This window comes from Galeopterus variegatus, unplaced genomic scaffold (genome assembly GCF_000696425.1).
Source record: "Galeopterus variegatus unplaced genomic scaffold, G_variegatus-3.0.2 Scaffold157, whole genome shotgun sequence".
NCBI classification, from domain to species: Eukaryota; Metazoa; Chordata; class Mammalia; order Dermoptera; family Cynocephalidae; genus Galeopterus; species Galeopterus variegatus.
Window position 1 is genome coordinate 409,193 of NW_007726268.1, and position 24,157 is coordinate 433,349.

The following is a 24,157-nucleotide window of genomic DNA, read 5'->3' on the forward strand; positions in this document are numbered from 1 at the left end:
TTGGTGCGTTTCGGGCAAGACCGACTGTGTACGCGGAGCAGATGTGTCCCGGGCCAGGCCGGACTGTGGAAGAAAGAGAAGGAGAATCAAATAAAATAAGACCCCCCTGCCCCCCCCCCAAGTGCATGGACTTAATACGCAAAGTGCCAGGGAAGCCAAATGACACGTCATTTTACAGTATGACCTTTTTTTCCCCTTCCAGACTTGCAGGCTTTTTGAAAAGCAAAGAAGAGAATTAATTGTAGCAGCTGCCCCCCCAGCAGCGCCCCCCACCCCGTGCAATAAACCATTAAAACATACACACATTTCCCTGTTAGTTGGCCACATTGAGAGTGCTTTGTAAAAAAGGAGGAAAAAAAAAAGTATTCACAAATAAGATAAAACGAAAATGACATTTGTCTGTAAATGGCTTCTTGGTGTGGAAATGGCAGGTTTTTTGGGTTCTTTTGTCCTTTCCAAGGTGGGAAAGGGTATTGAGAGCTCTTTAAGGGGAAGGCTCTTTTTTCAGGTGGGGGGAGAAGAAAAGACATTAATTAGTTTGTAAAGTGACATTTGGTTTGGTTTTTCTTCTCTTTTTTGATTGTGGGTTTTCAACTGTTTGGCAAAAAAGAAAAAAATTTATTAACACCTTTTTTCTTTAAGGTGCTGCTTGGGGCGGGGGGGGCGGGGACAATAAAAAGACAAAAGAAAACATTAAAAAAATAAAAAAGTTGAAATGACCAGAAGAATTACACTAGCATTAATTAGAATGGAAGTTTTCTACTTCCTTGGTAATTTGTCTATCTGAATAAATTAGTGAATTTGCTAGGTTAAGACCTAGTTCATGGTCACATTTCAACAAAACAGTTTGATTACAAAGAATAAAATGTAAAGGATTGGTTTTCCTTTGTGGTGGTGTTTGGTTTGCTCTTTTTGGATGGGTCACGTCTTTGTTCTCTTGGGTCCAGATTTATAAAAGCAGAAAATTAAGTGAAAATAAGTCTCTGTTTATGCATTTGCAATTTCAGTAATTAAATAGTATACATATGTTGGTATCTTGTCTAAAACTTCTAAAGGTAAAATTATGCTGTGTGAATATTAATATGCACATGACTTGATTTCAAAGTATAAGTCTGGAAAAATCTAGAATCTTTCCTGTGAATGCTATCTTGCTATCTGAATACTAATTTCAGTCAAGTGTGATGTTAATGGTACCTTAAATTTCTAACACCTTTTGTACAGTGATCACAAAGTCTCCACTTAATTCGAGACTATTACTCTGAACACACCTTGCATTACTGTGGACTAATTTTTCTAAGGTGTCCTAGTCTATATGGCTAACGTTTTATCATGGTTTATTGATAGCCTCTGGCATAGAAATCTGAGCCCAAGCATTTTTAAATAGTGATTCCTATCAAATTATGCCTCCTCCCAAAAGAGGAATCACAATTATGCCCCCAAATCCTCTTTTTACTCTATCTTAATTTATTGACCTAAAAGTTAAGTGAATTACAAAACCACAAATGATCTTACAGTGATTTTTTAAGCCCAATTCTCCAATTTCATAAGTGTGGAAACTGAGGCACAGATCTGTTTGGGCCTGTGAAAGATAGGTGTTACGCATTTTAACATTTCTGAAATTAGAATATTGGAGATTGTGATTAATATTATGTATTCTCTTCATGGAATCTCTTAGTAGTGCCTTTTATATTTTAATTTATGAGTTGGGCTCATTAAGATAGAGTGTTTGCTTTGAAATCAATGTTTCTGTGGAAACTAATTTTAACTTTTACAGATATTGATTATAGCTTTGTGAAAAGGCAAGAGGAGGAGGAATGCTTTGCTATCTGGGCATTAAAACAATTAATACAATTAAAAGTAAAAAGAAAAGGGATAAAAACCAAACAGATTTGTGTGGGAGGAGGGCAAAAACTGTTCCCAGGAGGATGATTTGTTGGAGAGTGTGCATTCAGAAAAAAAATGCAGTATAGCAGCAATCCTCCCTCTAGCTTGATGGAAATGTGTTTTTCCATAGTATATATATATTTTTACAAATGAATGGTGATTTAAAATGGAGGCATATGTTCCTTCCCTTCTCTTTTGGTCGGGAAGGGCCTGGAATCTGAAATTCAGTAGTTTTCCAGGAATACTTTTCCTTATGATTAAAGTCTTGTCCTTTTATTTCTACTTGCTGTTGTTGTTGTTGCAGGTTTCCTAATGTTAATATGGTCTCAAACACTATATTTGATATTAAAATGTGTTTTTTTGAGAAGATGACAGATAATTGATGGTCTTCCATTTTCGTCTGCAACATAGTTGTTGTACCCAGAGAGAATTATCTTTAGGAAGATAATTTGTGGGGAAAGGAGGGTGAATAAATGGATAAAATGTTAATATTGTGGTTTTAGGGGTGGATTTTTAAGTAGCCCAAGGGGTGGGAAACCTGGACAGAAAGAAGCTGCATTGTGAAAACATGCAGGAGGGAGTGCTGCATCAGTACGTGATGTGGGAGAAACGGCAGAGTCTGGCTGGGCATTGTTTGTGAGTCCTGGGTATTTTAACCTTGAAACATCTGACAAACAGTGAATTATGTGGCTAGATACATTTATGTGTACATTTTACCAGTGAATGCTCGTATCTCAAGGATTCACTTTTCGCAGTTTTAACTTCAATTTTCCCCCCCTCAAAGAACAAAATTACGTCATTCCTTCTCTTTGCCCTTTTCCATCGCCACTCCATAATTTTTAAAATAACAACAACCAAGAGAAAACAAAACAAAACAAAAAACCCTACAAAGAGCAAAAGCTTCCATTCTTGTTTGTTATTCTGATGGTGAAATACTGCAGGTAGACACTGTTGGATATTTATTTTATTTTCTCTGCGTCGAAATGTCAAGGAAAATTGCAAATCTATTATTTTGTGTTTGATTTTTGCGTGTTGCTTCTGTGGAAAAAACAAAAACCAGCAGTCCTCTCCCTGCCCAAAGTGTGTGAAATGCCTCCTTCATAACCTGAGACTTACTTTCATTTTCTAGGTGCTGGAGAATCTGGTAAAAGCACCATTGTGAAGCAGATGAGGATCCTGCATGTTAATGGGTTTAATGGAGAGTAAGTGTCAAATCTGTGTAAGGGTACTAAGTAAGAGTAACAGATTTTATACTATTAGGAAGCATAGGTAGGTTTGGGGGGCTGGGCAGCCAATTTTCACTTAATTTTTTCTAATTTACATATTAGAAAATCCTGGGAAGAGCTCTTTAGGGATTTTACCCCCTCCTTTTAATCTTTGGTGCAACAAATAGTAATAATACCAATAAAGCACCGGTGTTGGTGTCAAACATTTCCCTATCCCAGGAAAATAGTGCCTGGTTGCAGAGGACAGTTAACAGCACTTGGCCCGGTGACAGCATCTCTGAGGCTAGGTCCTCTGCCGCAGCCTCACAGATTTTGCTGCAGTGACTCCAACATGGCTGACATGGGCCTTGGCCATCCCCTTGTCCATCCCAAGCTGAGCACTGCAGAGAGACACCCCCCCCCCATCTTGCCCCACGAACCCATTTGAATGTTCTAAACTGTTAGGGAAACATCGTTAATCATATTCTCACATACAACAAAGTTGAAAGTGGCAGCCCTTGTTAATTCATTTTTTTTACCCCCTTGTGAATTATTAACATTATGGACAAATCATTGTTTCCCTTAAAAAAAAAAATCAGTACTCTTGCCTAAAGAAATGAAAGGAAACATTTAAATGATGGAAAGAATGGGAGTTAGGTACTTCCGAATGGATCAAGGAGCATTTTTGCCTTTGAAAAGTCCTTCAACGTTGCAATACTGCAGTGAGAGTAAAAATTTTAAAAAAATAAAAACATATTAGAGATGGGAGGCGAGTATTGGGGTCCTGCTTACCATGAAGAATGCAAATAGAGGGAGTTCACTTTTTTCCCCAGACCCCAGATGGGGCCCATCCTTCATTTTCATTTAACAAAATGTGTGAAAGAGAAAAAGCTAAGTTTACCAGCCTCTTTTCACTGGTGTGAGAGAGGTTAACCTCACCAATTACAAACACCTGAAGACACTAGTTTACAATTAGTAGCTGGTTGGAGATCCCTTTCCCTTTCTTAAACCTGGATTCAGTGGGGGAATTTATGCCTCAGTTACGTTTCCTTCAGTTTCAAAAAGGGAGACCGAGTCAAAGCAGCAGTTTAATTGTGCACCCCCCAAAAAACAAAAACGACGAAACTTGCTTATTGTTGCCTGTGATGCATTGGGGAGACAAAGGTAAATTTTATCACCTTTTGGAATGCCGCAGGCAGCTCTTTATGGAAAATTCTAGAATTTAACTCAATCAGGGTTAGAAAAGAATGACATTACCCATACAAATGGGCATTTTAATTTAGGATGCTTTTTATACTTTAAGCCGGAATTCAGAAAGATGCAGAAGTGTGGGCTAGTTTACCAGTTTTGTGAATGATGCTTAATGAGTTATCAATATGCACATATATATGCTAAGTTGCTTTCACTTGTCACAAACCAATTCTGAAGTTCTTAATTCCTCACACAGCTTTTAATAAAGCCCAGCCAACAGAGATTGCCATCCTGTCAGTATACAAACAAACAAACAAAAAACCTGAAATGGACACTTAGCCGTGAATTTGTAATTTAAAAAAAAAAATCTTGCATAAATTTTTCCCCTGCAATTTACAGGGAGTGTGCTTCTTCATGAGGCTAGTTAAGCAAAAATAATTTGACAGTGTACCCTCCAGGTAAATATTTTGATTAAAACTGAACATGGCTAGGATTTTTAAAAAGATGCAGCAGCCACTGTTTACCTTAGCTTGAGTCAGATGGAAGATGTCATCTTTGAAATAAGTTGCTTAAAGTTTTATTACTTTACAGATTGTCCTAAAATTAAAAAACTTTTACAGAAAGGATCCTCCTCCCTAAGTGAGCTAGTCTGCAATGCAGATGAGGCTTTAAAACCAGAACTTCTCTTTTCTATTTTCTTTTCAAAACGAGGAAGCGTTGTTCCCAGTCCACCCCTTTTCTAGGGGAGGCCATAGGTAATCTCCGAGGATATTAAACTTAGCCTGTGAAAGTGACATAGGGCTTTTCTTCCTGGGGGTCTAGATACCTTATTTTTATCTCAAATTGAGCCTCATTTTTCTTTTTCCTCACTGTGGCAGTGCAACAAAAGCTGTTTCCTTCTTCACTAGGAATTCCCTATGAAATGGTGACATCCATCCCTAAAGGGTGGTGTGTGCAGTGCTGGGACTTTTCCTCCCAGATCCTGAACTTTGTTAGGGCTAGGCTGAACTATTAAATTTTCCTTAACTGTCCGCAGGCTGCCATACCGATTACATTTTTAAGAGTAATGTAACAATCATTTGACCTTCAGAAATACAGAGGTCGAATGTATATTTTCAAGCTCTCTTCCTTTTAGTACCAGCAAAAAAAAAAAAAGACACCATTAACATTGGTTGAACTAAAGCTAATCACAAAACTTAGTAGAAGGGCTACCTACCTGCCTTTCCACCTTCAAGGAGGAATTTCTAGTATGTATAAAGATAGGGTTTCAGTCTTGTAATTTTTTTGCTGCCTCATGGTCCAGATGTAGTTTTAATTGACAACAATTTATGGGGAACAATTAATTTTAAGTAAAAACATCTTATAGGTAGTTTACCTCACTGTAAGAAGGGAGGGTATTAATTTTGCACCAGGAAATCATGGGCAAAAATTCTCCCGTGTTTATGACTTTATTCAGAGACAACATTGTGAAGATTATTACCTGGGAGAATTAGAAGCCTTATGTGCTGCCTAAAGAGAATTGTGAGATAAATCACTGCTTTAGCTCTTGAATGCATGTACATTTAGTGAAAGCCGAAGAAAATAATTATCTGTCCCTCCTGTATCCGACCAGAGTCTCCAGAGGGCTCTGTTAATACAGCACCAAAGGTGTGGAATTCTTCCCCCTACGGCCTGCAGTCTCAGTAGACCTTCCAATTTAGACAGAAAAGCTACCTAAGAATTAATGGGAGGATGGCGCGCGAACGGTTGCATTTGCTGTTGGCTGATTGTTGAGGATGCAGAGAGGCTGTGTGGGGTTTGTGTGAATTGCAGTGCCTTGCAGATTAGGTGAGCTTTCAATCTCTCTTTAAAAGGGGCGGCGAAGAGGACCCGCAGGCTGCAAGGAGCAACAGCGATGGGTAGGCACATTCAAAAACAGAAAAAATTTTTTAACAAACAAAGCAAACATGAAGATCATACGGGGAAACTGAGGACAAAAAGACCCGGGAAGAAAATAAAAATCATTTGAGGGCCATCAGTCATGTTGGTATACATTTGCAAATGACACGTAAACAATTTAACATTTCAGAGCAAGTGAAGTGCAAAACATAATTTTTTGGGCCATGCTTAAAGTATAACTAGATCCAGCTGGGGGAAAGTTATAGATTTCAGCTTTAGACCATCAGTTTAGGATTTTGAGAATTGATGTTTTTCCATATGGTTTCTATTTTCCCCCAGTTCTCCATTTGAATCAGCTACTTGTTTTTAAAACTATCTACTAAATTCCGTCCACCCAGTGGTTGGTCTGATTTAAAATTTCAGACCTCTTTGAAAAAAAAATTTTCCCCTCTATTAAAATACGCAGTGTCGCACTGTCCTTAATTTTGAAAAATGCCTTGGCACCTTGTGGCAGGTCGTTAAGAATCACCTCAAAAAGCCTCTGGCCTTTTAAAAATAATCAAATTTATTTTAATCCAAGGCACTTTACATTAGCCTAGTGATAAGGAAATTCATGGTGGCATCCTTTTTTTTTTTTTCTCCATTCATTGTCATTTTTTTCTTTGCTTCCTGCATTCCCTATGCCTATCATACACAAACACACAAGCACAAGCATGTCAGGTAACCCACTCTGGCTCCGCTTGCACACGCAGCATGCAGTGATGGAGCAGCCATTTCTCATGAAAACATGTACAGCTGATTGAGTGAGCCCAGGGCTTCTCAAAAACGTAGCTTCTGTGGTCTGGAGGGAGGGGCAAAGGATTCTGGGGTCGGGGACAAAGTAACTGACACATGTTTGTTCATCTGTTTCTTTTAGAATATATTATCCCTAGATGATGGCTACAGTTTCTCATCTTCCCGGCTATGTCCTATCACAATTTGCATGCTGGAATTGCTCGGTCTTAGGAACTTCTAATAAGAATACTATTCTGTTGTTGGAGGGAGGGGGGGCCCCTACTACCTGACCTTTAAAGATACCTGAAAAAACAAACAAAAAATTGAACAAAATCCTTAATTGTCCAAACAAATGTAGCTTAACAATCTAAAAAAGTCATCTATATAAAAAATGATTGACAGTCTACTGTACCAAAAGTTGGCATTTAAGAAATATGACAAGTCCTTAGTGAGCAATCTACTGTGTACTAGATGTTGTGCTAAACCCTTGAACCCTACTAATACCTTGCCTGCACGCCTCTCTGTGACTGTTCTACAAGTAAATATAAGTATTAACATTCGTGATAAATAAAAATTCTCTGCATGTTTCAGCAATCCCTGTATCTTGCGTCTGTCTTCTGTCTTCCTTCTGTTTTTTCCCACAAAGAGTGAAAATTAGTACAACATAGCCTTCCACTTAGCTGAAATGGGGTGTTGGGGGAGGAGCTTTTAAAATTTTAACCCAGCTAATCTGCTTTATATGTAGAGGGGAGAGGGAGGCAGCAATATCCTAAAAGAACTTCTGGCCCCAGCCCCGATTTTTCGGCCAATCAGAATTTAAGCAGTTGACATATATTTTGCCTTTGTTAAGTAGTTCAGAGACATCTAAGGAATTTTCCATGAATTTCACAATCAACATTAAATTCTTTAAGTGATAGTAGAAATGATAAACCTGCCAACCCCCAGTATAACGTCTCCATCTACATAGTAATTGCTTCAATGGAAGAATTTTATGTTTTAGTATTACACACCCGAATTAGATTTCAGATTTCTATTTTAGCTGTTTTATACTTGATATACTCCCACACCTATTCACATACGTAGATGAATACTGAACACGTTCTCAAAATATCCGTATTTTAAGACTGGAAGTTTTCCAATTATCATACTACTACTTAGACCAAAATATCAAACTGAATGAAAGAACCTTGTTTCTGGAAATACTTTTCTCTTGCTATATGTGGATTTGGGTATTTAATACCCGAACATACCTAATTTTACTATTGTGGAACCTTAAAACCAAAGGTTAATGGCTTTCATTACAAATGAAATGGAGCCTGTTTTTAATGAACGGGAATGGATTTGTAATAGGTTATTTTAGTTAAATTCTGAATTCAAGAGTGAACATTAGGGACAAACACACGTCCTTTTAATCTCTTAACATCTAAATAACTGATTTTAGTCTGTAACACCAAGGCTGGAAATTCATACTTTCAGAAATGATCTTTGATTCTGCAAATACAAACCAGAATAATTCCACAGAGTGGTCAGGACCCTCGATCCTCGTCAATATAGGATGGTTACTTTAAGAGTCGGGGGGCCAGAATCAGATTTCAGATTTGTGCAGAAATTCCACTCTCCAGGTCTGCAGCATATCTCTCCCTATCATCTCTGCTCCTGAGGTTCTCTGGTTCTCTCAACTTGAAGCACTTTTACTTAAATGACCCTGAGGGGATTCCTGGTACCATCTGTCCTACACGCCTCCACACACCCCACATTGCTGATAGCAGCCCCTCTAAACCTTGCTGGCACCTTACTCTTAAAAAAAGCAATGGCTCAAAGGCCCCTTTAAGAGAAAGGGGCTCAATCCTAGGAAAAGAGTGGAATGAGATCATTCAGAAAATGAGGGCCCACCCCTCAAGTAAATACACAAACAGCTATTCGGGAAAGAATAAAATGCTCAGGAAATGGTAGCTGCAGTAATTCTTTGAAAAAGGAAAGACCAGGTTCCTTGGGGGGATGGGGAGAAGAGCTGTTGGCAGGCATGCACATGAACCCCCTCCCACTGTCCCCCTACCCCAGGCCCACCTTCTGGCACCCCCCAACCCCGACAGCACCACTAACTGCCCTGTCAGGCTGCAGTTGCTATGAGTCCCTCTCTGTACTCCTTCTACATTACTTTCCTTTTGTGTTCTACTCAAGAGGGATCGTTTAATTTCTACCTCCATTCCATGACTTGGTGACTTGACCATGTGAAGGCTTTAAAAATTGGGAGTCTCAAGAGTTTTTTTAAAAAACTACAAGCAGAGAAAAAAAGATAACGTCTGTTCCTTCTTTGTTGCCCCAGTTCCAGCCTCTGTGACTGGGACTTTCAGCCTCAGTTTCCCCATCAGCGGGGCAGGGCTGTAGCACCTTCCTTCAGCATAAGGATGCTGTCACGTCCTGGGGCCTAATGTATAGTAGGTGTGCTGTGCGTGTTGGTTCCGTTTGCCCCACTCAACTTGAGGAAGGCAAGGTTTGGCTATAGGTGTGGCAACATATATACTCCCAGCAAGACGTCCTTTCTTGTCCCCTAAAAAATACAAGTCTTCCCTGGCAGTGCCTCTAATGAAGGCCAGTTTCTGAAAGACAGCATTTTGATCCATGTAGTCTGGTACAAAAATTAACATACTGTTGGGGACCCCAGAACCCAAAGTCTGTGACCTTTACCTGTGGGACCAGTGACAATATAGATCATTTCATGAAAATCAAACAGGCTATATATGCCTGAGTTTAAATCAAAGTTAAAGGAAAGAAACAAAGCCTCTAACTTCTACTTAAGAGAAGGACCTGACCCTCCCCCCATCATAAGAAATTTTGGAGGCAAAATCTTCATTCCTATTCACATTAAAGGACCAATGGGTATTAACGTCTGCAGACTAGAAACGCTCATTGCTGCTAGCTATAGTACCCAGAACAGTGTACAAACAACTATTTAAATAAACAAATAGGGTCTCAATGCCCTGAAGTCTGTAATTAACACCAGCATCTGGGTTCACTGGTTCTCAGTATGCTAATCTAGCAACTGAGTCAATCCCAACTCAGACCGTGAGGCTGGTTAGGCTGTTTTTCTTTTCCCCAACCCCATAATGACCTATCACTCCCCACCCCCACCCCCTCTACCCCCCCAAGCCCAATAGGGACTCTGATAAGGGCCAGCAGAAGCATTTTTGGGAAGTGTTAGTGTGTTGTGTGGGGACTTCAAACTAATGGCACCACATCTGAAGTATAAATGAACCCAGGACAACTTCTGGTACAGTAGCCTCGATCGGGGTCTCAATACCACTTTGCAACCTGCCCCAACCAGAGTTATAATTTGAAACTACCTTTATTCTGCTATTTCCAGTCTTTGTTCAGATCTGAACCCACAACTCCTTGAAGAAGAACAGAATACTATGCTTATTAGTTGGAATACCATAGTTAAAGCGACACTCTTAGTTGGCAAGATGCAATATGATTTTTCTTTTTCTTTTCAATCCCACTGCAGTGAGAAGGCAACGAAAGTGCAGGACATCAAAAACAACCTGAAGGAGGCCATTGAAGTATGTGTCGCTTCCTGCTCTGTGTCTTTCAGCGCCCCGTCCCCAACAGTGCTGTCCCCCTGACCACTGTGCTAAATCATTTCAGACCATCGTCGCTGCCATGAGCAACCTGGTGCCCCCTGTGGAGCTGGCCAATCCCGAGAACCAGTTCAGAGTGGACTACATTCTGAGCGTGATGAACGTGCCTGACTTTGACTTCCCACCTGTAAGTGACACCCCTGACTTGTGTTGCCTTAGCCCTGCACACCTGAGCAATAGAATGGTTCTACGGAAACATCAGTGACAACCCTGGACATGGGCAAGAGTGTCCAACCACACTTCAGGCAAAACACATTGCAGTAATATTGATACTTAGGTTAAAGTTGATTCCATACATATCCTTAATGTTTAAAAACAAAACTAATAATCATTAGAGCTTTGTTCAAGATGGATGAGCAAAATTCTGTCACCCCTTGTAAATCTTGGCTCACCCATCCCCACAAATAAACATCACGCTTTAATACTACATTTCCCACTTTATTAGATTACACATTTTTATCTGGGAAAAAGTCCTAAGCTATGGCAGGCTTAATTATTTCCTCATCCACATCTTAGGACAAACTGTACATTAAAACCTGACACATACACATATGAATTGTCCAGTTAATCTCCACCAAAAGTGCCTGAAGATACCGTGGCATGCATAAATGAAATGCCGTGGCAGATGAAATCTTTTCTCATTATTAAAAAAAATTTTTTAAACCTAAATTATAACTCAAAAATAAATTACAAAATTGAACATATAGAAAAAATGATATTCTCTTGTGTGTGCTCTGGGTACATGACACTGTTTACAAAAATTTTCGGCTCCCTAAAGAACTATTTTTAGGAAACACAAAACTGCCCAGGCATATACATTTTGGCCCCTTTGTCAGGGAAGAATGGTTTATATGAAAAGAAGGGGAAACAAGATGGAAAGACCTATGACTTTATAAGGCCCAGGAGGAAGAGACTTGTCTACAGTTTAAACAATGAGTTACTGTTGCCTTTTGTTAGGCTTTTGTGGGAATTTGTGTTTGTGTATTTTAAATTGGTTTGGCTGCAAATTTATATACTAGCAGGAAATATTATTAATTAGTATGAGTAGGTAAATTTTTTAAAATAGCATTTGTTTGGGGGAAAAATTTCTAGCAGTAAACACAATATGTATAATACAACCCACCGGCTTTTTCATGAAATATGATTCTGTATTTCTAATAGGAGAAAGCAAGGCAGCCCATTAAGCATCCACACAGTAGCCTTTATTAGTCCTACTGACCTCTGAACTTTATGGCCTACTTACAAAATAATTTTATTGGTAAAATTTATATTTTCCTGGAAAGAAAATTTAGTCCTAGCACATCTTCCAAATGAAGTTGCTTGTTTTCACAACACTGAATCATTTATTGGCATATTCTCCAACACAGATTAGTGTGTATTTTTTCTAGGTAAACAATTCTGTGAAGAAACAAAATTATTCAGTACTTTCCCCTCCCCCCAAAAAAAACGCAGGGGGTGGGATGGGTGGGATGGGGCGGACTACCCCAAGACGAGCAATTTAAAATAAGAGAAGAGCAGGAATTAATTCCGTCAACTTTTGAATGTGTTCAACACGTAGAATTAAAGTTCCTTATGAGCGCCCATTCGTTGAACGGACTAGTACCTTGAAATAACATGTGTCAGTGAGGGCGGGAACTGCAGCCTCGAGTGCCCGCACTCCTGACGGTGCAAGTGCCTGTCTTTCTCTAAACCTCCTTTCTCTGCTGGCTTTCAGGAATTCTACGAGCACGCCAAGGCTCTGTGGGAGGATGAAGGGGTGCGCGCCTGCTATGAGCGCTCCAACGAGTACCAGCTGATCGACTGCGCCCAGTAGTAAGTAAACCCGTTCTCGGAAAACACGAAAGCCTGCAGCTCCTGCTTTTAAAGTTGCTTGCCAGTGGTTCTTTACATAGAAGCTAGCCAGTTATCCACCTGCACGTAGAAAGTTCTAGTCTGATTCATTTGTTTTATAAAGCCCTTAATTGCACTTTTTAGTACAGTGGCATTATTTTATATATAAACAATTAATGCCTGTTAAAGCAAAATGATAATTACTGGCAATAAAGTGATGTTCATAATTAATTAGCTTGAAGTAATTAATTGAATTGACCGCCAAGCATTTAGGAAGATTAGGCAGCTCTCACACTTTGGAAAATGCAAAATATATATATATATATATATATATATAATCACTTTAATTTAAAAACATAACAAAGAGAAATGGTGAAAACAAAAGTATGCGTGTCCCCTCATTGGTAGCTGTTCATTGCTTTGCTGTTTCTGCCATCAAGTGAGTGACTATAGTAGCTGCCTTAGTTGAACATTATTAGATTTGTTAGAGTTTTTGTGTTGTTTTGAATTTTGAACTTCATTTCATATCCTTATTTATTCCTTCACACCGGGTCTTGATTCAAGGATGGTAAGTGGTCAGTGGATTTTAAATCCTAAATATACACCTAAACAACATAGTACAATGGTGGGGATATTTTCAAATAAAATGAATTATCTGAAAACAAACAAATTTTTTAAAAAACGAATTACCTGTGAGGAAAACAGGTTAAGGCGAGCAATAGCAACGTGAAAGTCATCTTTCTCCAAAGTCAGTTATAAAGCAGGCTCACCTGATTAGTGCATTGGTAAAGGAAAAAAAAAATCTAAAAACATTTTATTGCATACCTATACCTAATGCCACCTAAGCTACCACACCTGTTGCCTATTACCTGACTTACCTTCCGTGGGATCCTCACTCTGTCCCCGTCACCCTTCAGGGTCTCTCTTCCAGTGGACATAATATCACACCTCTGGAAAGTTGCCTTTTAAATAGTTTATGACCTCCCTCATCCTGTACATGATACAGCAAGCATATGGTGGTCAGGGTTATAAAAAATATATATTTTTTCAAGGAACAGAAAAACAACCCATCTTGGCCAGTCCCTGTGACCCCCAACCCCCACTCCTTCTCCAACAAAGTCCCTGATTTTCTTCAAAGTTCTAACTACAAGCTGGAAGCGCTAATTATAGTAACGCAAAACAAATGGAAATCCTGGAATTGTTTGCGTTTTGTATTTTGGATCCAAGTCAGAAGCTAAGTACAGGTACAGATTAGGAGGGTTTAACATAGCAGTTTTGAACGCTGGGAGGTGGGGAGGCGAATTCAACCATTTCATTAATTAACAGCAGTTTAGCCAGATATTTTTGTGGGTTTTTTTCTTTTTTTTCTTTTTTGTCACGCCATTTAAAAGTTTTTTTAAAGCAACACTTAATTAGTTGAGAAACTTTATCTGCAAACACAGCACCATTAGCACAGATTATGAAAAGTTTTAAGGAAACTCTGAGGAAAAGAGGACAACAAAGTTTAAAACTTTGCAAACGTCTTCCCTAACCGGGTGGTTGGAACCGCCTTGCATTTGCAGTGACCACTGTGTTTCTCTGGCTTAACTGCCTTTATGTTAAAGTTGAGATCCCGGTGCTGTGCCCATTTCCTAAGCTGCCTATTTTTATTTGTTGAGCTGGGGTTTGGCTGGCTCCACTCCAGATGTCTCTCTCACAAGATTTGGTGCTGATGAGCTATTTATAGAACTGTGGTTCTGTTGCCATGGCAACGCGCTGGAGGCCAGGGCGGCTGGGGAGCTATTTCTGGACTGGTGCTATAATGTGAGAATGATTGGGCAAGTCAGTATCTCCTCTAAGCCAGACGAACTCAGAACTGGTAAAAAGGCAGGGGGGAAAAAACTTAGGGAATTTCTTTAAATAGTCTTTTCTCCCTTTCTCCCTTTGTGATTTTCTTTTCTGATTAACCTACTTTAAAACAGTTCCAACCTCCACCCCAATCCTCCCACTCCCCCCCTCAAAAAAAAACTGGCTTTAACATTCATTTTCCATATTAATTAAATCTTTCAAAAGTTAATTTTCCTGGGTGTCTAGTCAAGCAACACAAGCAAGATGCTTTTTTAAACTATAAGTTTAATATCTGGAGTGTTCTCTTTCATAGAGCAAATAGAACGGAAAGGAACTTTGTTTCCTGCTCAGTGTGGTTAGGGCAAGAAGGGCCCCTTTGTGCCAGTTTCTTTGTTCTCTTTAATCAATGAGATTCTTAAAAAGTAAAAAGGAAGGGACACAGATTCTGAGTAACTAAGTTTGCCCTTGAGGGAAGGTCCTTGCTTCTTGTAAGTTTGCCACTTCACATTTTTAAAAAAGCCTAATGACGGAGGTGTACAGTTTTGAAACTATTAGCCATTTTAGCCAAACAGTTGGAAATTTTTAATTTTTCTGTCAATCATTATCAAATGGCATAGAATATGATAGGCCTGATTTGGGGTCCTCTTTCTACTGGTCGATTAGCACAAAATTAACCTTTTAAAAATAAAAGAATAAACCCACACCACTGTCCTATGCTCTTTGTGTAGTCCAGGTACCCTGAGAGCTCACAGGATAGTTGCTAGACAATGTGTCCAGTTCCCTGATTCAAAAGTGCCACTGCCTTAGTGCTGTGTAACTGCGGGACGATGTTTCCATTCAGCCTGGCCATATAGAGAGACACAGATAGTTGGCAATTGATGTGGCTCTGTGAACACCTCTAGTGTCTTTCTTTTTCTCCTAGCTTCCTGGACAAGATTGATGTCATCAAGCAGGCCGACTATGTGCCCAGCGACCAGGTATGCAAAACCACTCACATTCAGAGGGCTTTCAGCCCTTTTAACAGGCGACTCAAGATTTTTGCTCCAGATTGGCAATTATTATTTTGGTTGGCTTTGGTGGGATCCATTGACCTGGGTTTTGTTTCAGGACCTGCTTCGCTGCCGTGTCCTGACCTCTGGAATCTTTGAGACCAAGTTCCAGGTGGACAAAGTCAACTTCCAGTAAGTGAATACTTCACTTTTTATAAAACAGAGAGAGGGGTTTCTTGCCATTCTCTATGACAGGCCGTGTGGAATAACGGATGTCCTTTCTCCCCACCAGCATGTTCGATGTGGGCGGCCAGCGCGATGAACGCCGCAAATGGATCCAGTGCTTCAATGGTATGGATGTGATGGGCTTTGCTGCTCCTTCAAGGACGTTTTGCTTTTGTAATCATGAAGGGTCATCCCTGCTTCCAATATTTATTGCTTTTGCTTTCTTGCGGTTAAGATGTGACTGCCATTATCTTCGTGGTGGCCAGCAGCAGCTACAACATGGTCATTCGGGAGGACAACCAGACCAACCGTCTGCAGGAGGCTCTGAACCTCTTCAAGAGCATCTGGAACAACAGGTTGGTGGAGGGACACTCCCCTTTCTCAGATTGCCCTGCAGTCATATTACTGATCTTGAGGCCCTGATTTATGCTGTTACAGAAAAGAAGCTTGTGCAAGTTCTCATGCAAACATTTCAAACCACTTGCAGAAACCATGTGTTCTTTTCCTGGACATTAAATCTGCTTCCCTCTTTTCTAGATGGCTGCGCACCATCTCTGTGATTCTGTTCCTCAACAAGCAAGATCTGCTCGCTGAGAAAGTCCTTGCTGGGAAATCGAAGATTGAGGACTACTTTCCAGAGTTCGCTCGCTACACTACTCCTGAGGATGGTATGTACAGCTTCCATGCTTGGCTGTGGTTCGTTTAGGTGATTCTTCTTCAGGTGGTCTGGCTGAAAACCCCACCCCCCTCCCACCACCGAACTGTAAAGGATCTGTAGGGGAAGCAAGAGAAATTTACCTCCACTCACTTTTGTATGGAGAAATCAGGAGGCTACAGTGATGTCAGCACCCTAGCTCTACTGTAACCTTTAATTTTCCTTAAGTAATAAAATGTTTAAATTTTTTGCAGCGACTCCCGAGCCCGGAGAGGACCCACGCGTGACCCGGGCCAAGTACTTCATTCGAGATGAGTTTCTGGTGAGTAGATCCTGTCTTCAGTTTCCTCTCTTTCTTGTTCTTTTTTTCTTATGGATGTAAATTTTCTTAATTATGAATGTAGGGATATTAAGCAACTTTATTTCACCATTATCAGTGTGAGCTTTAGCTCTCTGTGCCCTACGTTTGGTTTGAATATTACATCAGCAGCTGATCAACAGTCATTCTTGGTAGATGTCCCTGTGGCTGATGGGGGTTCGTGGAGAGGGTGTCACTATTAAGCAACTTTATTTCACCATTATCAGTGTGAGCTTTAGCTCTCTGTGCCCTACGTTTGGTTTGAATATTACATCAGCAGCTGGTCAACAGTCATTCTTGGTAGATGTCCCTGTGGCTGATGGGGGTTCGTGGAGAGGGTGTCACTGACCAAGTCCTTGTGTTTGTGCCCACAGAGAATCAGCACTGCTAGTGGAGATGGGCGCCACTACTGCTATCCTCACTTCACCTGCGCTGTGGACACCGAGAACATCCGCCGTGTGTTCAACGACTGCCGTGACATCATCCAGCGCATGCACCTTCGTCAGTACGAGCTGCTTTAAGGAGGGAACCCCCAAATTTAAGTAAAGCCTTAAGCACAATTAATTACAAGTGAAACGTAATTGTACAAGCAGTTAATCACCCACCATAGGGCATGGTTAACAAAGCAGCCTTTCCTCTCTCCCCCAAGTGATTTTAAAAAACCCCTTTTTCCCTTCTGCTTGCTTAGATGTTCCAAATTTAGAAAGCTTAAGGCGGCCTACAGAAAAAAGAAAAAGGCCACAGAAGTTCCCTCTCACTTTCAGAAAATAAAATAACAGCAGCAAACAAAAAGAAATAAACGAAATAAATGAAACAAAGAAATAAATGAAAAAAATATCGTGTTGTGCAGCATTAAAAAAATCAAAATAAAAATTAAATGTGAGCAAAGTGATGTGACTCCCATGAGTTATTTGCGGTTCCGAGCACATTTCCATGGCTTAGGGTTACGACTTGGTCCCTGCCTCCGAAGCTGGAAGGATACACGTTGAGGTGCAGGCCCCAAGGTGGTGAGTGGGTGTAAAGTCTTGTCACTGTGTATTTTCTGGTGACCTAATCTTTGGGTTTCTTAAAACACGTTATAGAGAATACAAAAGATGCACCCCTTGTCCATCCTTGCACAGCTGTGTCCCATCGTAAACCTCTATGCCCCAGTGAAAAAAATCCATATTTTGATCATTGCTGCCCTATCCGAAGATTCTACCAATTTCTACTGTGACATCATTACACCACATGCCTGTTTACACAGTCTCCCCTTAAAAAGTTTTTTTTTTTAATAAGAAATGGACTAAATTATGTGGAAGAAATTTAGGAAAACAGTATTTAAAATCAGTGGGGGTAGGTGGGATTATTCAAGAAATGGTGTTGAGATAACTTAGCCATTTGGGAAAATTTTTAAGCTGGATCTCTACCTCATTCTCCACACCAAAATGAATTTGATGTGGAGCAATCACATCTAAATTAAAAAGGTACTTTTAAAAAGTGGCTGTTTTTACAATTAAAATCTTGGTTTATATAAGGCCTCTCTAATCATGACCTAAGACCTAAAAGCTATAAAGGTCTTAGCGATTATACACAAATGAAAATCACATATAAAAACAAAAAATGAGTGAGGGAGGGGGTTGGGTTTGGTAAAAATCTGTAACAAAGGTTGGTTATTGGTTTCCCTAATAAGTAAAGAATTCTTAGAATTAATAAGCAAAACCATCAGGAAAATGTTGATGCAATTTACTTTTAAAAAGATACAAACAGCTAATAAACATCTGGAAATATGTGGAACATTACTCATAATGAAAATAAATATAAATAAACTTTCACCATAATTGGAGGTGGGGGCAGTCAGTGGCAGTCATGGGCCCCCCTATCAAACACGACCCACAATGTGGCTCCCTGGAAAGGTGGGAGATTAGGGTTGCCCCAGCATCAACCACTGCACCCTCTGAAACTGGCTGGATGGGACAGTTAATTCTGGAATCCAGGCCTCAAATCTACTTCCTGTTCTATTTTCCAGATCAAATTAATCCCAGCCACATTAATCATCCAGTAGCCCCAAGGAGGGCAGAAGAAGTAGCAATTACCCCTGTCTCCATAAACCTTTCCAGAGCTTTCTACATAATATTCAGTCCGCATAACTGTTTGCTATACAGATTTCAGTACAAAACAGCCCTTGAAAGTCCCCCAGATAAATATGCAATCCAAGTAAAAATCAGGGCTTGCTACGTGGATATCACCAGGACCACCACCCCACAAATTCCCCAAATCCTCCAAAGCACCCCAAATAAACAACTAGCTAAAACCCTGGCAGCAGCTATCAAGCACAACTACAAGATCATGTGCCTGTGCTGACTGGGAAATCAAGCCGAACTCCAGTCCCCTAGCCTGTCTTCCAAGATGGCCACCTCTGTCCCTCCTTCATAGAAATTCTGGAACATTCTCTGGATGATCCAAATAAGATTGTCACAGCTCTAGCCACATATCCATCAAAATTAAAAACAGATTCCCAGGCTATGGGGCATTTATACTAAGGGAAATAATAGCCCAGCACCCTACCTTGTTGATCAAAACTGGCAGACTTCATGGTATCATCTAGAAGGAGGGTAATAAAAGTCACAGTATTGGGAACCTACTATGTGCCAGTCTCTGCCCAGTGAGATACATTTGGCTATTGCCACCATTTTACCAATGAGTAACAGAGGCCCAGAGAGGCCCCAAGAGACATCACTAGTAAGCAGGGAAGCTGGGCTTCAAATTCAGGTAGCCAAAGCCCACTGTTTGGCTGCTACATGATCCTATTGTCCTGGAAGATGCTGGAAAAAAAAGGAAAAGGTCTCCTGGTGTTTTTTTCCATGACGCTAGTTGTCAGGACCATGACCTATGACCCCAAGGGGAAATCCTGCAGGGCACCATGGGATTGCACATCCGGTGGGTGGGTGGGGTCCTCTTCCCTCAGAAAGTGGCCTTGGGCACACTCCTTCCTGCCTCCCACCGGTTCAGGGCTCATCAGGGGGGCCCCTCCAGTCACTCTGTTGTGTGTGAGACTTGCTTCCCTACCTTAGGACTCATCCCTTCCATTTAAAACATTTTTGTTTCCATTTTCCCTTTGACCCTGGTACCAAACATAATCTTTATAGGGCTATTTTAAAATTGAAATGCTAGGATCCTCAAAAAACCTATGTGTATAAATATGTGTGTGTATATATTTATTATATATAATATACATATTAAATACACATATAAAAAATTTCATTTAAATCCTTGATTACAAGAAGCCATTATTTTTAAAAATTTTAAGCTGAATTTTAAATCTCTATTCGAATGCAAAATAACATGTTTTAGCAAAGGTAACAATTTGTGCCAAACTTTGCCAAGGTGTGTAAGCTAAATATTAAAATGACTTTTCATTGAACTTTTGGAGATTAAAAAATAATTAAAAAACCCACTAGGCCCCCTCACAGTATGAAAAAGGTTTAGAGTTGGGCAGTATTTTTATCCACCTCCACTTTTATTTAAATGTGGGCAAAATTATACCAAAAGAAATGCCCAGGTCTGCACAGCCTGCCTGCAACAACAGCATTCTCTTATTATTTTATTAGATGGCCTTGGCCACCTTTCATTCAACAAATGAATAGAGTATAGAATCTATGCTAGTCAGTGGGAGTTCTACTCTAAGGGGGTTTATGTTCTAGTGGGGGAGACACATATTTACTAACAAATAATCAAAAGAATCACAGATGGTGACAAGGTCTCTGAGAGAAAAACAGGATGGGGGCCATGGGGAATGGAAGGTATTTGGGGAAAGATTCACTTTAGATAAACTAGCTTGGGAGGGCCTCTCTGAAGAGGTCAACTTTTTTACGGGAGCATGAAGGATGAAAAGGGGCTAGCCATCCAAGTACTAATAACTAATATTATTTTTTATTATTATGAAAGATTAAGACATAATAATCAACATTTATGGAGCACTTTATCATGTGCCAGGCACTGTTCTAGACCCTGTATGTAGATTATCTCATTTAATCCTTTTAAAACCCTGTGAGGACTTACACCATCAGTTGTTCAACAGGTCCTATCCCATTATGCACATTAGTTCAAAAGTGACAAAGGTAAATTATATCTAAAACATTGTGAATAATTTATGCAAAGTATGCCTTTAATAAGGGTTACACTAAAAAGGTCATTGCAATAAGCACTTAATTTGAGTAATTGCTGCCCAGGTTCTTATTTTAGAGTTGGGGAACTTTGTGTGTCTAGGATAATTTTCCTGCATTTAAACATTCATATACTATGAATGCTAGGGTTTTCTGGTTTTGCCTATCTTATTTACTGGATCAATTAGGAATGTGTTCAGCTGCAAATAACAGAACGCTCAGAGTGGCACAGATGAACAGAAGTTTATATCTCACTTGCTAAAAACTCTGGAGGTAGGTGGTTCCTAGTGTTATTTCAGCAGCTCATCAATGGCAGGGCTGATGCCTCCACACTTTTCTTGGCTTCTCTCTCATGGTTGCAAGATGGTATCACGTTGTAGCTGAAGGCAGAAGGGAGAGAAGAGACAGCCCAGCCAAATCTCTCTTTGTCAGTCTTTCGTAGACACCCTTCCAATTCACTCCTCACCATATGAAATACAGATAGATTACTAGAAACCTAGATAAATACCTAGATAGCTAGCTGAACAGACAGATAAATACATAGAAAAGTATCTTTTCAGTAACACTGTCACACACACACACACACACACACACACACACACACAGAGGGATTTATAACTTCTGTTGCATGCAGCTTGATGGAACACTTGGGAAAAAAATATCCAGTGCCTGTGGTTTTAACAATTAAGGAAGATAATAGGTTTAAAAACAAACAACAACAAAAAAAACTTTCAAATCCTAAAACTAATTTGTACAATTCTATGTAAATAGATATGAAAGCCTAGATGAAATAGTTAACCAAAAAACCCCACCATTTACCAAAAGTGACCTCCGTGGAGACAATAAATCTAAGCAGACCAGTTACCATAGGGGGAAAAAATAAGAGCATAAAGAGCTCCATGACAAAAAGGCTTCAGCCTCTTATTCCAGTGGGAAGCTAACGATGAGAAGAAGACATGAGGGAGGTTTCTGGCGTGCTAATAAGTTTCTGTTTCTGCTCTAAATGTTGATTAAACAAATATATTCACAAATATATTCCATTTGAAAAAATTCACTGAGCTGTACATTTGTGATTTGTGCACTTTTCAGTACATGTATTATATTTTTAATTTTTTTAATGAGGAAAAGGGAAAAGGCACCAGGCCCAGGTGGTTTCACAGAAGAATTCTACCAAACCTTTAAAGGTCAGATAATCTCAATGCTACTTCAGTTATTCCAGAGCATAGTAAAAGAACAACTTCTTTTACTTCAAAATTATTTTTATAAAGCAAATGTAAAACCAACTGCAAAATATGCCAAAGATTGCACCCAAAAATAAAATCACAGACTAACCTCACTTATGCATATCAATGTAAATACCTTAAAATGTAAGCAAACAGAATCCAATACTAAATTTTTAAAAATCATACATGCCCAAGTAATATTTATTCTAGAAATTCAAGATTGGGGGCCGGCCCGGTGGCACACTGCTACAGTGCGCCGCTTGGGAAGTGTGGCGGTGCTCCCGCCGAGGGTTCGGATCCCACATACAGACCGGCCGCTCACTGGCTGAGCGAGGTGCGGGTGCAACACCGAGGGCTGCGATCCCGTAGCCGGTCCCGGTCCGGTACGGGCACGACACTGAGGGTTGCGATCTGTTGCCGGTCACGAAAAAAAAGACAAAAAAGGAAAAAAAAAAAAAAAAAGAAATTCAAGATTGGCTTAAAATTTGCAAATACAGTAATATTTGCCAAAATTTAGTAGCCACTTATATTTTAGAAATCCAATAAAATAGTAATTAATGGATGTTTTCCTAATATATGACTACATATTTAATACAAGTATGTGTATATGATATATATACCAATATGAGTATTTATATATAATATACATTGTACAGTATAATAATATATGTTCTCCAAAAGTCAATGTTTTAATTAGTTGAGGAACCTCTAAATGCTTTTCCACTAATGGCAGGAACAAAAAACAAGAAAGACAGTGATACCTAACATCTCCCATTATTTATTACTGTATTGGATGTACACACCAATTCAATTGTACAAAAGAAAGCAATCAGAGGCCTGAGAATTGGAAAGAAAACTGTCTTTTTTTGCAGATGATATAATTAAATATCATAACTCCCCTCAAAAAAAAATCACAGAAAAATAACTACAAAAAAATGAGAGGATTTAGTAAAGAACAGATTTATAAGATCAGCCTGCAAAAATCAATACAGGTTAAACATCCAAAATCCAGAATGCTCCAAAATCTGAAACTTTTTGAGCACCAAAATAATGCCACAAGTGGAAAATTCCACAACTGACCTCATATGATGGGTCTCAGTTAAAATGCAGGTATGTGACACACAGTTTATTTAGAGTCCCAGAGAGAATAAAGACCTCCCAGCACTGTTCAGCTATGACATATCTTTTCTGTGCATGCTTATGTTCCTCCATGCTAGCGCACCCACAAACAGCAATAAAATCACGTGTGCAGGTTAAATACATCAACAGTAGGTTCCCCACACTGACCCACATGGGACCAAGACCTATATGCATTATTCAGTGTGTTTTTTTGTTAATTCTCTATTGTGCAAAGATATTGAAAATGTCAAAAAGGCCTGATACCCCTATGGGTAATAGTGATAAAATTTTTAAAAAGAAAAAGAAAAAGTATTTGTGCTTATCTGTAGCACAGGAAGTCAAGCTGTTAGAGAGACTGGACAGTGGTATAAGTGTGAAACGTCATACAGAAGAGTTTGGTGTTGGAATGACCACCATACATGACCTGAAGAAAGAAGGATAAAGTGTTAAAGTTGTATGCTTTAACATAAAGTTTAGTGCTTTATATAGTGAAACACCACATAAAGCTAAAAATGAAGATCTTGATTGTGTACAGAAAGAGTGGATTTGTCAGTGCCACTGTGAACATATCACTTAATGGTATGCTGGTCATGAAACAAGCAAAGATCTACCATGATTAACCGAAAATTTAAGGGAACTGTGAATATTCAATAGGTTGGTTGCAGAAATTTAAGAAACAGCATTAAATTTTTAAAGATTTGTGGTGATAAAGCATTTGCTGATCACAAAGCAGAGGGGAAATTCATTGATATGTTTGCCAAGGTCATCGCTGACGAAAATCTGATGCCAGAGCAAGTCCATAATGCTGATGAAACATTACTGCTTTAGCATCATTGCCCCAGAAAGACACTGCCTACCGCTGATGAGACAGCCCCTGCAGGAATTCAGGGTGCCAAGGATGGAATAACTGTGCTGGGATGTGCTAATGCAGCAGGTACACATAGATATAAACTTGCTGGGATACGCAAAAGCTTGTGTCCTCACTGTTTTCAAACAGTGAATTTCTTACCAGTCTATTTTTATGTTAACAAAAAGAAATAGATCATCAGGGACATCTTTTCTGATTGGTTTCACAAATATGTTGTAGCAGTGGCTTGGGCTCACTGCGGGAAATCTGGACTGGATAACGACTGCAAGACTTCATTATTCCTTGACAACCGTTCTGCTCATCCTCCAGCTGACCTTCTCATCAAAAATAATGTTTGTGCCATGTACT

At 39.6% G+C, this 24,157-nt stretch overlaps 1 protein-coding gene across 9 annotated transcripts in view; it reads left to right on the forward strand.

Moving 5' to 3' along the window:
• Positions 1-17,191, forward strand: part of GNAS (GNAS complex locus) — a 65,334-nt gene extending 48,143 nt beyond the window's left edge. For 5 of the 9 annotated variants that reach the window (XM_008593235.1, XM_008593220.1, XM_008593249.1 and 2 more), the window contains exons 2-13: positions 3,014-3,086; positions 6,134-6,178; positions 10,435-10,492; positions 10,578-10,697; positions 12,285-12,382; positions 15,150-15,204; positions 15,335-15,408; positions 15,509-15,567; positions 15,677-15,797; positions 15,979-16,109; positions 16,351-16,418; positions 16,829-17,191. In XM_008593235.1, coding sequence (XP_008591457.1) covers positions 3,014-3,086; positions 6,134-6,178; positions 10,435-10,492; positions 10,578-10,697; positions 12,285-12,382; positions 15,150-15,204; positions 15,335-15,408; positions 15,509-15,567; positions 15,677-15,797; positions 15,979-16,109; positions 16,351-16,418; positions 16,829-16,975 — 1,049 coding nt within the window. In that variant the 3' untranslated portion in view covers positions 16,976-17,191. Of the gene's footprint in view, positions 1-3,013; positions 3,087-6,133; positions 6,179-9,371; positions 9,375-10,434; positions 10,493-10,577; positions 10,698-12,284; positions 12,383-15,149; positions 15,205-15,334; positions 15,409-15,508; positions 15,568-15,676; positions 15,798-15,978; positions 16,110-16,350; positions 16,419-16,828 lie in introns of all 9 variants that reach the window. The other 4 variants (XM_008593204.1, XM_008593210.1, XM_008593216.1 and 1 more) reach the window with 3 other exon arrangements.
• The last annotated feature ends 6,966 nt before the right edge of the window (positions 17,192-24,157 follow it).